The sequence below is a fragment of the Fulmarus glacialis genome, unplaced genomic scaffold (genome assembly GCF_000690835.1).
Source record: "Fulmarus glacialis isolate BGI_N327 unplaced genomic scaffold, ASM69083v1 scaffold19394, whole genome shotgun sequence".
In the NCBI taxonomy this organism is placed as follows: Eukaryota; Metazoa; Chordata; class Aves; order Procellariiformes; family Procellariidae; genus Fulmarus; species Fulmarus glacialis.
In genome coordinates this window covers 367-16,408 of record NW_009210136.1, presented here as the reverse complement: position 1 = coordinate 16,408, position 16,042 = coordinate 367, and the positions used below count along the sequence as shown (strand labels likewise).

The window sequence follows — 16,042 nt, the reverse complement described above, 5'->3', positions numbered from 1 at the left end:
CTGCTGAACTTCCGCTGCAGTGCTCCTGAAGAGTTCAATGTACCTTTTCCCCAGCAAGTCCTTATGCTTTTTCAGTGCATTTTGTGCATATTCCTCACAAGCAAACAACACAAAGGCATCTCCTGTTGGCCTGCTGTCAGGGTACGTGACAAACAGGACTCCCTCCTTTCCTCCTGTTACAGGGCAGTGCTGGCCAAAGAATGTCAGCACTTCTTCTGTTGTTACATTGAAAGGAAGACCTCGCATCCTGACAATCACTTGATTTTCTTTTGACAAGAACTGTGCAACCTCGTTGGAAGTGCCTTTAACAAAAAAAAAGTACAGAAGCACTTAAGTCTAGGCAGCCACATAAAATCATGAGCAAGTCTGGCATAGCTACCTCCCCACAGACAGTTTTTGAGCAGGTAGAACAACATTTGCCTCCAAAGTAGGTAAAGATGTCTCACTTTGATAAACTAGAAATATTGTATAGGACACTTCCCATTAAAGTCTAACAATGTTAATCCATCATTTGGAAGAGATTCATCCTTATTCAAAGGGAAAATAGAAAGTACTTACATTGTTCAGAAAGGAAAGCAGAGTCTATGAATCTCTTGCATGAGCAGTATCTGTGCCTAACTCATTAATACCTTCGGCATGCTCTGAAGCCATAATATATAGTAACCAAGTACCCAGCCCATTGTGCTGGGAAAGAAAATTGGAAGGGCATGCTGAAAACAGCTCAGGAATTTCATCCTATCATGATAAAACTGTCAAAGTCTGCCAATTCTACTTGCAGTATCTCCAGCAGAAGACCACTGATGCTCATACTTGTAACACTACCCTAACCGAAGCTAGCTGCTAACCAACTTCACATCTTAATATGGTCCTTTCACTTACAGCTAGCTCATTCTGCAAAGAAGTTTGGTGGGGCCAGACACACACCATTTTTCCCCCGATGTCAGCGTGCAATGTCTTTACTTTGAATGGTATAACTATTATCAAGTCTATCAATTAGCTATTTATTTGACAGCTTAGTAGCCTCTCCCACTCTAAAACCTCAACCTCCGACATCCAGTTAGTCATTTACAATTCCCAGACCGAATCTCTGTCAGGAACCAACAAGGACCTTAAGGTAGTATTGTAGATACATAACAGCTTATTGGATCTTAACTCATTTTTGTATGCTTGCAGTCACAAAGGAGAGGAAAAGAGACCACGGGAGAGTTTGTAGAGCAAGTTTTGCAGCCTTTCAATTCAAGGCTGCAAATATTTCAATATTCCCCTTAAATAAACATTCCTCCTAAATTCCGCCTTCAGTCTGAGGCAAAGATTTGATTTTAAGAAAATCGGTTCCATAAATGCCTTGTTATTTACACTGTGGTATCTGTTTGCTTTTACATGCAAGTCTCCACAGCAACAGCAGTCATGTTGTTTTGAAAAACTACTCTGGTTTTGTTTTTCAGCAATCAATAACATTTAGGTCCCTCCAGTTAAGAAGAGGACCTAACAAATTAAATTCATATGCAAGATCACCTTGCCTAATCAAATCCTTATTTGATAAGGCTGCTTGAAAATGGTAAGAATGTAGAAGAGAAAGATAGACAGATAAATCATGGAATGTCTTGGACTGCTGCTAGCAGAGCACATAGTAATCAACACACCAGCCAACTACTTGTTCAAAGAAAGAAAATGAAAGGCCACATCCAACAGGAGCAGTTTACAGCCAAAAGTTAGTTACAGATGGTAATGGAACAAACCCTCCCTTCTCACTCCCTAAAAATTACCTCCTGCAATTTTAAGGAAGTCTTCACCTGTTGCCTTGTATACCTAAGGAAAGAAGAGAGAACATGTGATTGGCATGCTATTTGCACTCCTCTTGAGAAGAGGATTTCAAAGCCAGTGTCACACACCTCAATGTATCGATTCCCCATGTGATGCTTGTGCCTTTGTAGCGCTAGATCTCTATGCTCTTCGCTTACGAACCTCACAAGAGCCTCCCCATTCCTCCTACCTTGGGCATTGAGACAGAGTGCAGCACCTCCCCTGCAGGATTTGAATCAAAAGAGAGATAAACCTCCATGACTGACACAGACAAAGTACTACAAATGTAGAGGTAAATTCTTAGCTACTAACTTGGCGATATTTAGGCCCTTGAAGAATCTCGCTATGTCCTGATCAGACGACTGCCACGGCAATCCTCTTGCTCGGATAACAGCATTATCATCCACAAGTTCCATCTTACTGCTGCAGGCACAGAAAGAGGGAGTAATGCAGAGACATCTGCCTGTAGTATCTGCCACACACCACCCTTCCTGCTTGTCACCTGTGCTCCAGGGACAGGCTTCTGTCCCTGCTCCGTGTCTGCTGGAAGGCACTGCCAGGGCAGTGAGGGCTAAGTGCCACCACCATCCAAAGCCACTGCATGTGTCTCTCCTCAGGCAACATCTGCTCTATTAAGCTGCCCCTTTCCTGCTTCCCTACATTTGCTCCTTGAGCTCCCATCTCCTTGAGCATGTTTCCAATTTACTCCCCACTCCTGACATACCAATGGTTTGTGCTTCTCCATCATCTGAACAGGGCTACTGGTATAAAATTAAACTTGCTATTCTAATCTTAGCTAAGTGGAAATTTAAGTAGAGCAGTTAGATCTAACTGAGGTTAGTGTTTATTATTTGTACTGTGACAGTGTGTAAGAGCCAGTCACAAGCCAAGACCAAATCTGTTCAGGGTTATACTCAGCACACAGAGGACTCCTGCCCAAAGAGTTTAGCCTTTCATTGCTTACTCAGGCCATCACTGTGCTACTAGAGACTAATATAGCTACAGGCTACATTGGCTGCTTAGCATGGGAATAGCTCAGCCACAGAAAGCCAGGTTTAATTGGTCATTACCACAGTCTCTTTTGTTCTCTTACATGTTAAAAGTGCCATGTAGAACAAAACACTTACAGCTACCCAAGGCTGCCTTTCTGGCTATTGCAAGGTCGGGTTTTTGCACAGAAGAGACTATGGGATTGATTAAGCAGATGAAGTGTTGTTCAGCAGCAGAGGACTCCCTTGTACAAAAGGGCTGTGGTATGCCCTGTTGTAGGAGGGTCATCTCACTTACATTTTAATTTCTCATTTCTGTAGATGTCTGTCCCAAACTGTTCCCCCCCCCTCCTAATTCTGTACTTCTCACTATCACAAATAAGATGGGAATCTTGCACCTCATCCCAGGATTTTGTTAGTGAAAGGGAAAAAACTTAGAACAATGCTAAAACATAAGCCCTGAACTAATCTCACTGGTTACTTTCTGCCAATATTGTTGCATTCTTTTCTTGCTTCTTTTGGCTCAGACATGCGAGCATCATCTACCATTATGACAGTTCCTTAATCTGGAAGAGGGAAGTAAATATTCATGCAAGATGGGAATCTAAATAAGGTCAGTTTAACACCAGTCTCTTATGATACTGCCGAGGGAGTATCCAGCAAACCACTGAGAAAAATCTGTATGTGCACAAATAAAAGCATGATTATATTTAAAAAAAAACCCAAACCCACAACAAAACAGTCATCAAAAGTAGATAAAGCTTTATGCTTAAAACATATTTGGGAAGAAGACAATCATCATAGCTAAAGCAATTTACTGGTAGCACTAGTATCTTTATGGAAATGTTTCTTCCCTATAAAAAAAAATTAATCATTATGCGTATTTAATAACTGTGAAGCAAATTGCAGGAAAAGTATAACAGCTAGTACTAATAGGGTTACTTCTGCAAAAATGCTTATGTTCCTTGTTAATAGCACAGCACACTTAACACCCATTATAAGCACTTATTAGCAGAACCCAGAACTACCAGCAGCTAACAGGCAACACTGTAACCTAGCAAGAAAACTGGCTTGCGTGTGATCATAGAATCTCTGTTCCTTTTCCCACTTAAAGCATCTAATTTATTCCCACAGCAGTGGCAAGATAAATAAAAATAAAGGTAACAGCTATTTGCAAATTAGGGATACAGAGAAGTACAGCTTATCTAAGCAGTATCTTGGGGGAAAAAAAAAGGGGGGTGCAGCAAGAAGAGGGAGAAGGTACTTACCAAGGCCCACTTTCAAATTTGTAGTTCACTCTTTCTGGATCTGAAAATCTGTGATCTATGAAAACAGCACAACTTATTTTCTTTTTCCTCAGCATATAAGAGAGGCAGGAAAAAACAAGCAAGCAATACAGAAAACTCATTCATCATGATCACTTACTGTATGGTTCAGATATTAGTGTTAAAATAATATTCCCCATATCTTCAACTTGAGAGGCTCCGTAGGGAAATGCTGGACTATTCTTGTCAAGATTTAAATCTTTATGCTGGAGTTAAGTCAATCATCACCAAACAGATTTCTAATTGGCTTCCTGCTAGAGCAACAAGCTTTCATGTTATCCTTGATGGTAAATCGCTTCTCAAGGGAAGACTTAATCCATTTTCCTGCAGGGATACATTAGCTGTTCTGCCTTGGCCTCTAACTACTGCCACCTGCGGGAGTGTGAGGTCACTCCAGAAAGTGTCTGGGGACATGAGACCCCGTAATAAGGACATATATATTTAATATACTCATGCATTATGTATGTTTGACAGACAGATAGACTTTTGCATGCAGAAGAGACTGGAGTCCTGTCCTCTTTAATTAACATCATCTTTAATCTCTAGGGGAAGATTTGGGGAAGGAGGAGACGCAAACCATCAACTACAAGCTCCAGAAATAGGAGAATATATTACATGCTTTCTGAACAAGTAAATCCCAAAGTAGAATAAATACCTTACTCACCACTTTGACAAAATTCACAAATGGCACCTCATCTAAACCTTGCCTATTAGAAGTTACAACCCAAGTTTTTTTTGCTGTTATGCAGAAGCTTTTTGAGAATCTGGTAAGAATGCACCATTGTGGATAACCAAGAGACAAAACAGAGTCCCCACTCTGTTCTGTTCCAGAAAGACAGGCTGTAGAATGACCATATAAAAAACCCATGTTCATAAAGGGAGTCTGATTTAAGTTGCACATACCATCTTTTCATACAATTTTAAACAGAGTTTACTACAGAATCTCTCCTACTTCCTGTCATATTTGCCCCAACACCAAGCTACAGGACTGTAAGATTACTTGCAACTCTACTCCATCATTTAAAAAGCCAATTTTTAAAAAGGTCTTTCTACCCACATCTCCTTCTTTGAAGAGTGTAGGGTAAAAAAAACAAGTACAGAACAAGAAGTGAAATATAAAGCAGTTTGAGAATAGGACTTGCTTTTTTGACTTCTTATCATTTTGCATCAAGACTTTAAGAGCAAAACCGAAAGTTTCTTAAACAAGATCTATCCTGGCATGGCAGTACAGTAATGCAAGACATTCGAAATAGTCAAATGCCAAAACCAATTATTTGCCCACATTCCCATAAAAGTACATTAGACACATTTCAAGTGCTCAAAAGAGTCTGCATTTTGGTGCTCAAAAGTTGCTTCTCAGTCCAAGATAATAAGGTTCCTTTGAAGAGAAAAAAAGTTTTCTCCACCTAGAGCTGAGCACATTTTTGAGTTGGCAGATGCCTACATGAAGATCAGGGAACAGAACAGCACCTTCTGTTAGAAATAGACACCACACACCAGCTTTGTCCTATCACCTCATCAACAGGGGAGGCAGCACAAATTTCATAGGGAAGACTGTTTCACAATTATTTGTGGGATGACTGCAAGTCACTCCTACAAAACAGATTATTTTAAATTGGTTTTGAAGTGTAGCTGTTATCTTGTTGTGAGATGAAAAATAATTTAAACTGAATTAATGAACTGTTCCACAGCAAGGAAAGGAAAGCTGCTGTGCCAACACAATACGCTTTGAGGCTAATTTGATTTTGAGGCTTTGTTGGTTTTAAATGTGCATTGAGTATGGAAGGTGAGAGGACAGTGCTTAGTCTTACAAGAACATTTGAAGTTTAAGTGAATTATCATAGTTTAAAAAAAAAAAGAAAACTTAAACCAGTGATCCCTCCCCTCCAACTGCTTGACTAAATACAGTTTGCTAGCCATTGCCATTACCCTCCCTCCCAGTACCTTCTTTGGAGTGAAGTAGTGAGACCATTAAATACTTTTCTTAAAAACCAAGCTAAAAAGCCTGAACAAACCACGTGCAACAACCCCAAAGCACAGTTTAAGAGACTATTGGTATTTATGACAACAAGAAACTTCTTCATTGCAGTATCTCTTCCTAAGCTGTACACTCAAGCTCATTTCCTTCCCTGCCCCCTGGGGAAGAGGGGTTGAAAAGAAAACAAATAATCCACAAACAGACTCCCCTGCAGAGAGGGTGCTTAATCAGCACCACACAGATGTTTCTAGGCATCTCATGTATCAGAGCAGAGGAGTGCTTCTCCTCCTTTTCCTTACACCCCTCCCCCTGCAGCATCTAAGAATCCAAGAGCTCCATGCTGCACTTGCACAGAGACTCTGCTGGCCATCCAGGGAATCAGAAGCTGTTGAAGATGCAGGTATTGGAACCCTGGTCTTGCTGACCATTTTTATGAAGATTTTAGAAATGTTATCTTTCCTCTGTGAAAGTCCAGAGAAATTGGGCAGGAGTTTCAATAGCTATTATGGCAGGGGACATGCATACACATGCGCACACACATGTAAACTTGGCTGTTAGACTGTGCTGTCAAAACTGAAGAGACATTTCAATATTTCCTTTTCGCAGAGCCAAAGATCCTTACAAGCGATCATCCACCAGAGAGGGGAATGCAGCAGTGTGAAGGAGCTGGGAATTTGAAGCAAGGCTATCACACAAGGAAAAACAAACAACTCCCCCACCCCACATTCATTTTCTTCAGAAAATAGTTTCATTGAAAATATTGATCAACAGGAGATACAGTTCCTAAAAATGCCCTAATGCCAACAGAAGTTGGTACCAGGTGTTCAGACACAGAGAGTCAGCTGTGCCAAGGAACTCTAGATTAATATAAACACAGTGGGAGGGGAGGAAGAAAGTCATCAACATTAGTAGGAGTGAGAAATCACTCACACCTTTGCCTCTGATTAGCTAGAAGCAAGGCTTTTAGGCAAGATTGCAGAAGAAAATTGATAGCTTTCTGCATATGTAAAGGAGCATGTTAATAATAACATTAACTAAGTGAAAACCTGAATTCTAGTGAACGAGACTGACTACACACAGACGGACTCCTATGAATGGAGGCACTGGAAATTATGGACACTCAGGAAAAAGCTGTTAATAGAGTAGTTTTTATAACCCCCCCCTTGTTCTGTACAGAGAAAGGAGACCACACCTGTTTGTGCACAGTGATATTTAAAGGTTGCCTCTCCTGGGCAATTGGAAAGAGTTGATTGCAGTGGATAAATCCAAGTTCACATTTAAAGAAGTGTTAGAAGACACACCTGGCTGTCTAAAGCTACTATATGCAATAGCATGCACACATATATTCTAAATGAAGCAATGGGCAAAAGACACACCCAAATAACAAGGCAGGATGGGAAACAAGGGACTTATTAATCCTGCTGTGCAGCTGCGGTTCCACCTCCTGCAACACTCAGGAAGTTAATAAGGGGGGGAGCATATTCTACATCAGAGTTGCCTATATAATATGGGAGAAATTTCTAAACCATTTAACCATTTCCTCAGATTCGTTACCACAGCTTTACCCACTGCTAGTGCCCTCCAAGACTTCTTCCCTCCTACTGCCTCTTCCATTTTTCAGAGTCTCAATTCCTTTAACTATGGCAAAAGAAACACTGAACAACCAACTTAGCTCTGAGATGACATGACATGAACTAGTATTGCAACTGTGTTCTGCACTGATCTTCTTCCCCTTTTGTTCTGTTTTTAAGTCTCTTCAGGCAGAAGATTACATCTTTTTAAATACTACTTTGCATAAAGGTAATCTGATATTATCCAGTTCCTGGGTACTATCACAGGAAATACAAATAGCAATATGCAAGATTCTCAGGTAATACCCAATAATGGGCTTTTTATTGCCAGAGTTAAGCACTATTGGTTATAACTGTGCTCCACATCATTGTTTTCAAGACACCCAGGTCAAAAAACCAAAAACCCCCACACAAACACACCACCACCAAGTTTCAGGATTGCAGTATCCAGATCGTATCCAGCACATAAAGCAGGCTGTTCTGAAGTATGCCTGTATTTCTACTGACAACACCCAGCAGATACTCCCAGGAAGGAGTTATCCTCACAAACCCAGTTCAGAAGTGAGTGGAGCAAACCATGCACTGGAGGAAGCAAGAGCTATTTGCCATTTAATGGCTTCTGCACACCCAATCTTGAGGCAAAGGATGAGTCTTCTGCAGACTGAATACGAATAGTCATGCAAGCTTTGTTCACTCCACCCTGAAGGCACTCACAGCGGTGAAAACTGGCTCAGCAAGCTTTGCAAATCAAGAAGTGCAGCAAGTATGGGAGGTACAGAGAGTGCAAGAGCAACCCTGCTCCTTTTGTATACTTACACGTTTAAAAAAAGATTTCGACAGACCTGAGTTCCTTTCTCTGCTGGAACATGATCCCTTCTCTCAAGCTCTTTTTGTTACTTTAAGTTTCTCATAATTGTCCTGCTGTCGCTACTCTTACACAATACTGACTAAAGAAAGTCTGCCAGAAGACTGTCTCCTACACCAAAAACTGTCTTGAGACCATAAGTTACGCAGCAGTAGCATTCAGAGATAACAGTTACAACTAGTCTCAGTCCTTCCTTGGTCCTTCAAATTCCATGGCATTTTAAACATTTCCTTACCTTGCATTAAAAGAAATCAGTGGCTGTTTGTACATGAAATTTATAATTTCTTGCTCTTGCATTTGGAATGGTTTCATTGCTGTACACAATTTCAAGTAGTTTGCTGAAAGAGTAAGTCCCAAAAGTACTTTCTAAAGGAAGAATAACCCAGCCAATTATTCAGTTTAATATCTGTGTTCTTTTTCAAGATTGTGCTTGCCTTGCCTGCAAGAAATACATAGCCAAGCACCAACTATCCAGTGTGTTATACACTGGAATATATATCCCCTGACTGTTGGGAGCAACAGAGTACATTCTCCATTTGCCTGTAATTTGTTGTTTAATCAAATGCTACCCATCAGAATAAAAGCATTTGGAAGACTCCTAGTAATCTAAGCGACTGTACAATAATACCCGGCTTTCCCCTAACTCTTTCATATCACACAAGTTTCCTCTCACTGATCTTAACCATCTTACATGCAGGTAAGTAGAGATGTAAGTACATGAAGGGATGTCCCCAAAAGTCATTCTACTCCTGCTCCTACCAGTCTCTTAATGCAGGTCTTCTGCATCTCTAGTCAGTACCCCATCCCTAAACCAAAACTTTCTTTCCCCACCACATGCTAATGAACCTGGCCCAGTATAGTTTGTGTGACACAAATCATGGAAGATTCCACTCATGCAGCCCCTTTAGCTATGGGGTGGAAGATGTGCACTTTCTACAAGAATAACAAGAGCTTGGTCAGATTCTGTGCACTCATCTGCAACTTCATTTCAGCCTACTCCATTTGTTTTTAATTTGTTTTTGTGTCCCCTGCCCCAGCACATCCACTTCAAATCCGAGTTACTTTTCATTTAGACATTTTATTTTCTTTGCTATATAACTGTCTCAGGAGGAAAGTAGCTGTCCTGCTTACATGAAGAACAAAAAAAAAATCTCTGCACATAACTGTTTGAACTAGTCTTTAGACTTCGCACCTACTTCAACAATTTTTTTTTTTTAATTGCAAGCATTACATGTCCAGACTCTCCAAATGCAATTAACTTACACAGCTTCTGACACTGAGGAGATTAAGTTGGTACATTTCAGCAAGGTAAGGAGAAAGAAAATTATCATATTTGTCAATAAAAGGAAAACAAAAGTTATTTTACCTTTTTGGTCTCTATATCCTCCACCCCCAATACTCTCAAGCAATATTGAGAGACAGTTAATTTCAGCCATTTTTTTATCATAGAAAAAACCCCATAAACATAATAAGTTTACAAATAAAAGCATCAGCAGTTACAAAACAAGACAAACCACAAAGATTACTATAAAATCCGAATGAAGTTATTTAGGTTTATATACCTTAAGAAGCATATTGGATCCAGAATTCAGACTCAAGTTGAGAGCATTTGGATAGACTGACCAAGCCTCTAGGAACTTGCAGGAAATACTACTGGCAACTGCCAAAACCACCCTCAGATGGTAGTGACTCTTTAGGGGCTTCCTGACAGTCAGGTAACGTGGGGTAACCCCTCTCCCAGCAGGCAGGGAGTACACAGCCTGTCACTGTGCCTTAACTGACCAGCGACACTCCGGGTGGCTACAGTCATACAACTATTTCTACAGTGGCAAGACATACACCAGACATTCACACAAGGAGAAAGCAAAGGCATCTCTCCAACACAGCCGAAGTAGCTCATTGTCTTTAATTAACTTCTCCAGCTCGTGTCAAAGCATCCCTAAACAATGTATTAGGTTTTTGACCATAAATTTTAGAAGCTGGATGATGGAGACTTCTTAACTATGCAACACAAGCATTTATTTTGCTTTTCTACATAAAAATTCACACTGCTACACTAAGTGTACTGCTTCGCTTCAGAGTAGGGGGAGAATTGATTTCTGCTCCTTCACTAAGGGACATTAATCTTAATTTGCAGATGGCAAAGCAGAGCAGAGCAGACAGCCTCCAGTATTCAACCTTATGGTTAAACACAAAAAAATTCATATGTACATAGATATTTTATCCCGCAACACAGGTACAAAGCCCAGGCAATACTAGTCCTGCAGTGAAAGGCCATAATAATTCAGAAGCCACAGACTTTTGAGTCTGAAAAATACCAGCTCTTAATGGCAACCACTCAATAAGCTAGCCAGAGGAAAAGAGTTATTAAAAACAACAACAAAACCAATTAAAAAAAAAAATACTCTCAGATTCCTTTATCCCTCCTTGCTAGCTAGCTTTTGTGGTCACTGCTTCAATAGGTTGGTAGGGAAGTCAAGTGTTTTCCATGTCCAAGAGTACATTTGAGATGAGGACTGGAGCCTGCAGCAAGAGGGGAGACTGACAGGGAAGCAAGGAAGAAGGCACAGCCAATCACTCACAGCCCCAGTTTCAGCTCTGGTAATTTTACATGGCATGCAAACAAAACTGAGCTAAGATAGTAAAAAGCCAGACAGGACTAGGTTACTGACCACTTAAGACTATTCAAAAAGTAATTTTAGACATCCCTGTCACTGAAAATGGAAACATGCTACTAACTGCATCTTATTGCCAGCCCAGCCTCACCTTGCAAGGCGTAACATGTACAACTTCCATGAGACTGAATACCACATGTGCCAACAGCATCCCTGCCTTAGATTCACTCCTGAATCAAAGATTCACTACAAGTCCACATCAAGAATAACCGTTCCCCCTCCTAAAAATTAAGATGGTCTCCCAACATTCACTCTTACCTAAAAATAAAATAAAAATTTAACTGATGCAACGAGCAACCTCACAACTTTAATATTAGGATTCTTATCAGCGATTTGAACAAATGTGCCAGTTACACTAAACTGTGAAGTTTAAAAAGACAAAACTATAAAGGTAGTAGAGAAAGTGTACAAAAAAAATCAAGAAGAAATACAGGATTTTCCCCATGGGGAGCATGCATCCTCATATGTTATAAAAATTTAACTGATGCAACGAGCAACCTCACAACTTTAATATTAGGATTCTTATCAGCGATTTGAACAAATGTGCCAGTTACACTAAACTGTGAAGTTTAAAAAGACAAAACTATAAAGGTAGTAGAGAAAGTGTACAAAAAAAATCAAGAAGAAATACAGGATTTTCCCCATGGGGAGCATGTATCCTCATATGTTTTTATCTTTATCTTTATCTTTGTGAGAAAGCTCAGTACAGCTCCGAGTCACTCGTTAAAGTTATACCACCCCTAAACACGTGTTCCAAGCATTACTCACGCATCTCTGTCCTAAAATGCAGCCAAAGCTGTAACAGCAGTAGACACCATCACCCTTAAAAGGATACATTCTGTCATGGCCGCAACATCGAGTTTGCTAACGTCAGGTGAGCCAGGGCAACATTTCTTGAACTCTTTCCGCAAGTCAAAAAAGGAGTAGAAGCATTCAGGCAGCAAGATATTCTGTAAAAGGACAAAGTAACTACTATCAGCTAGGGTGAGTTTAATCTACTCCGTCTTTAGATACCAAACTTTCTGACAATTTCCTTATAATGGGTAGGAAACACAAACAGCCTTTGCTACAGAGAAATTGACATAGCTCTTCTTAGCCACGTAAGTATATCTATAAACTTTTTTGCTTAAGCAGCTTTTTCTCTACATGGTTTAAAGAGAGAAATGTGCTTTTTCACTGCCAGAGAAACATTTGCTATTATTACTAGTGCCTCAAATCCAATATATATGTAAGAGAGCAAATGCCTGCTATTGCAACATTTATCATCGATTTCTGATTCCAATTTTAACTGTAAAAAGCCAGAGGGCACTCAGTTCAGTTTATAGAGCCAAGCAAATTTTGCAAGACTAGCAGAAGACGTTTTGCTTTATAGACAAGGCTGAGTTTTCAGAGAATAGTCACACTTCAAATATTTATTCCCTTAAAAAAAAAAAAGAAAGAAAACAACAACAAAAAAATCCAACTGTGTGCAGATAAGGGTTTGATATGGCACAGAGGTTGTCAGTCTATGCGTGGTAACTGCTTAATTACAGCATATGAAGCCAGGAGCAAGTTATGTAGCCCACTGGAAGTCAATAAAACCCGTTTCGCCCCACCACTACATCCACCACATGCTTTTAATTTTTTTTGGTGGTGGGAAGGAGAAGACATGGAGAAGACTTGGGGGAAGGTGTTTAAACCCCTACTCCTTCAGTCAGCTTTTCACCCCAGAGCTTCCCCACAGACACAATACTTCGTATTCCACTTGGCTATTTGTTGCCTGCAATGCCTCTAGACCAAAAGTAAGGGCCTTCTGTGATTTAACAACTAGTTACCATCTTGGCATTATAACAGAATGACACTATATGTGAAAGCACATTTAGAGAGCCCAAAGAAACTTTAGGCTCTAAAACAAGTTCTGCTTTGAGAACATTAGAGCTTATCTTAGCATATGGACAGGTGCATTAGGCAAACGATACTCTTTAAAGACAAACTTATGAAAATGCAGGTATGCTTGCCAAGATTTCCTGCTCTAGTTTTAGCACAGCTGTTTTTCTTCCTCCATGAGAGATCAAGTTCTGTACTTCACTGACACTCAGAACAGTTGATGCCAATTCATTCTCTGAATATCGTGAGCTGCTAGATTGGTTCAAACTGGGCATCTTAAAAGAAATAAATATATTCTCAAGAGCCTAGTGATTTCTGCCTATGTGGATTTTAGTGATCCCCCACCCCAACCTCAGGATTAGGGTATTCATCAAAGAACTATTACAGGTCTCATAAGCATCTGGTTTACTTAATCTATAGGCAGCACAGAGCAGATTTCAAATGAACAATTCTTAACAAAACAGCAACAGAAGATTTTGATGAAGATTGGATTCCTATCAGTGACCCTGTGATGATATAGCAAAAGGATGTCTATCCCCGACACCAAACAAATAATAGTAGGAGTTGTCCCTTCTTTTATCCACATAATTTAACTGCATGGAAAGATTAACTGTGTAAAACACATACCCATTACAAGTGACAAGAAAGTCTGTTAAAAACCTGTTTCCCCATTTTCTCACATTATACCCTATGACAAGTTACACATATACATATATAAAGACTGCCCCTTCACTATGAATCATGCTCACTGTTTCTTTTCTAAACGTTCAAAGGTATAAATACTTAGAGCACCAACAAGTACTAAAACCAAACTCATCCAATATCAGTTTTGTAACAGCACAGACTTCCAGCAGTGCCCCTTCGAAGATGAAGCAGCAAATTGATGAGCACAGAGATCAGTTGCAATGAGAGGAGCAGAACAGCTCAGTTACAGCGCAACGCATGTTCATAGCAAACCACAAAACGAGATGTTATTAATATTGATGCAGTTATTTCAGGACTAGAGACTCAGCATATTGCTGCAACTCTATCACTAATGAAAACTAGGTAGGACCTCGTAACACTGTTAGCGATTTGGCAACTCTGAAGTCATAGAAAACTCTAGACTATGGGACTAGTCATCACTCACAGCCTGCATCAAACTACTGTTCAGCTCCTTACAAACAGGAGCACCGCCCTAGAACGTCAACTGAATACACAAAGATTGAAAGTTGCTGAAGCTAAAGGTGAATGTAAAATTTCAAAAGGCAGTTTATGATTATGATGGTTAACTATTTGGCAACACTTCCAAATTCCCACTTGTTAACCCATTGTAGATCTTACAGCTACAAGTACTCTGTCAATGCATTGCTCCTTTCTCAAACATTTAATTCAAGAAGGTCTTTCTTCTGATTTAACATAAAAAGGCATCTCAGGGATACATAAGCTTAGGGCATTGCCTATGCCTTCCACATGGACAGGCTCTTTAGCTCTGGTAAGCATATTAACATACGAGCGATGTTTGTACTATGGTTGTGGAGAGACACCCTCATACTAAAGAGAAGTTGATCGGTTTTGCAAGAAATCATATAAAGCACATCAAGAGTCAAACTTATGCTACAATAACATACCTTTTTGGAAGCTTCAGGGTGCAGAACCTGCCTAATGTGCAACTGTCCATCAGTACAGAAACAGAAGGAAGTACCTACACCAATGTTCAGCTCGTTGCTCACGGACTGATTAAACTGAAAGCAGTAACAACAAAAGACATACATGTAAAAGAGATCAGGGTGGCTGCACCAGGCAGTGTCATCAGTTGGTAACATGTTAATCCTGAGCAGCAGGAACATAGAGCTGGAGTTTCTTTTTGTATGAGCCTAGTCCTTCACTTCTGTAATGTTTTACCTACACCAATGTTCAGCTCGTTGCTCACGGACTGATTAAACTGAAAGCAGTAACAACAAAAGACATACATGTAAAAGAGATCAGGGTGGCTGCACCAGGCAGTGTCATCAGTTGGTAACATGTTAATCCTGAGCAGCAGGAACATAGAGCTGGAGTTTCTTTTTGTATGAGCCTAGTCCTTCACTTCTGTAATTTGTTCCTTACTAGCTTTCATGATTATTATCTTCCCAAGGAAACTGCCCCTTTTCCCCCCCTCTACTGAGAAGTGGCCGCACAGACAGTCCACATCACAGAAAAAAATCCTTTTCCAGGAGCATTTGCAAGAGCACTGCAAGGGGACGTGAAGCTGGTTGCAGAGAGCTGAGAGAGTGCTGGGGCAGAAGAGCCTTTCAGACAGGGCACTCAAGCATGTTGGAAAGGAGACAGGCTTTCAGCCCTACCCTCAATGAGAATCATGCACACCTCCCTGCTTATCTAGAGGCTTCAGTACTGTCTCCTTCCCAGGACTGATGAGCCACCACAAGCCTTAACAGGGCCTGCCACCACCCAGCCTTTTCAAGGGGGCACCTAAACTTGGCCTCTTCCAACACTAATTGGGGATCACCTTCAGCTGAGACTCCGGGTCCAGCATGGCAGGAGACCAGGGTAGGGGGATGCCTGACCCTGACCTTCTCTCTTGGGGTTCAATCCCGCTCGAGGTGAATGAGCAAAAGGCAAGGGAGAAATCCCCACAAAGCCCACCACAGACCAGGCTGCCTGGCCCACACATCTGTGGTGCCCCTGTGCCAGACTCCACTGCCCCAATGGTGGTGCTGGAGGGGATAAATGGATAACACTGCCTCTACCCCATTGGGGAGCCCCCAAAGGAGACCAGCACCCAGCAGCCGATTATGGGGTGTCACCTGTCTCAGTGCCTGTTCCAGCGGTGGAGCCAGTGCCAGGCTCTCCACATCCACCTGGGTGATCTCCTGGCACTCAGCCGTCAGCTCCGGGTGGTCAGGCCGGACCAGCACGTCGTGCAGGTGCCCCAGCTCCAGAGAAAGCAGAGGAGGGGCAAGTCAGCTCCCCGGGCTGGAGGTCCCCACC

At 41.1% G+C, this 16,042-nt stretch overlaps 1 protein-coding gene across 1 annotated transcript in view; it reads right to left on the bottom strand.

Annotated features, from left to right (window-relative positions):
- ESRP1 (epithelial splicing regulatory protein 1) overlaps positions 1-16,042 on the bottom strand; it is a 22,437-nt gene that overhangs the window by 6,096 nt on the left and 299 nt on the right. The window contains exons 2-10 of the mRNA XM_009577085.1: positions 15,859-15,987; positions 14,683-14,796; positions 12,042-12,156; positions 4,218-4,316; positions 4,061-4,115; positions 2,116-2,226; positions 1,893-2,025; positions 1,767-1,809; positions 5-302 (exon numbers count right to left, since the gene is read on the bottom strand). Of these exons, the coding sequence (XP_009575380.1) occupies positions 5-302; positions 1,767-1,809; positions 1,893-2,025; positions 2,116-2,226; positions 4,061-4,115; positions 4,218-4,316; positions 12,042-12,156; positions 14,683-14,796; positions 15,859-15,987 (1,097 nt within the window). The remainder of the gene's footprint in view (positions 1-4; positions 303-1,766; positions 1,810-1,892; positions 2,026-2,115; positions 2,227-4,060; positions 4,116-4,217; positions 4,317-12,041; positions 12,157-14,682; positions 14,797-15,858; positions 15,988-16,042) is intronic.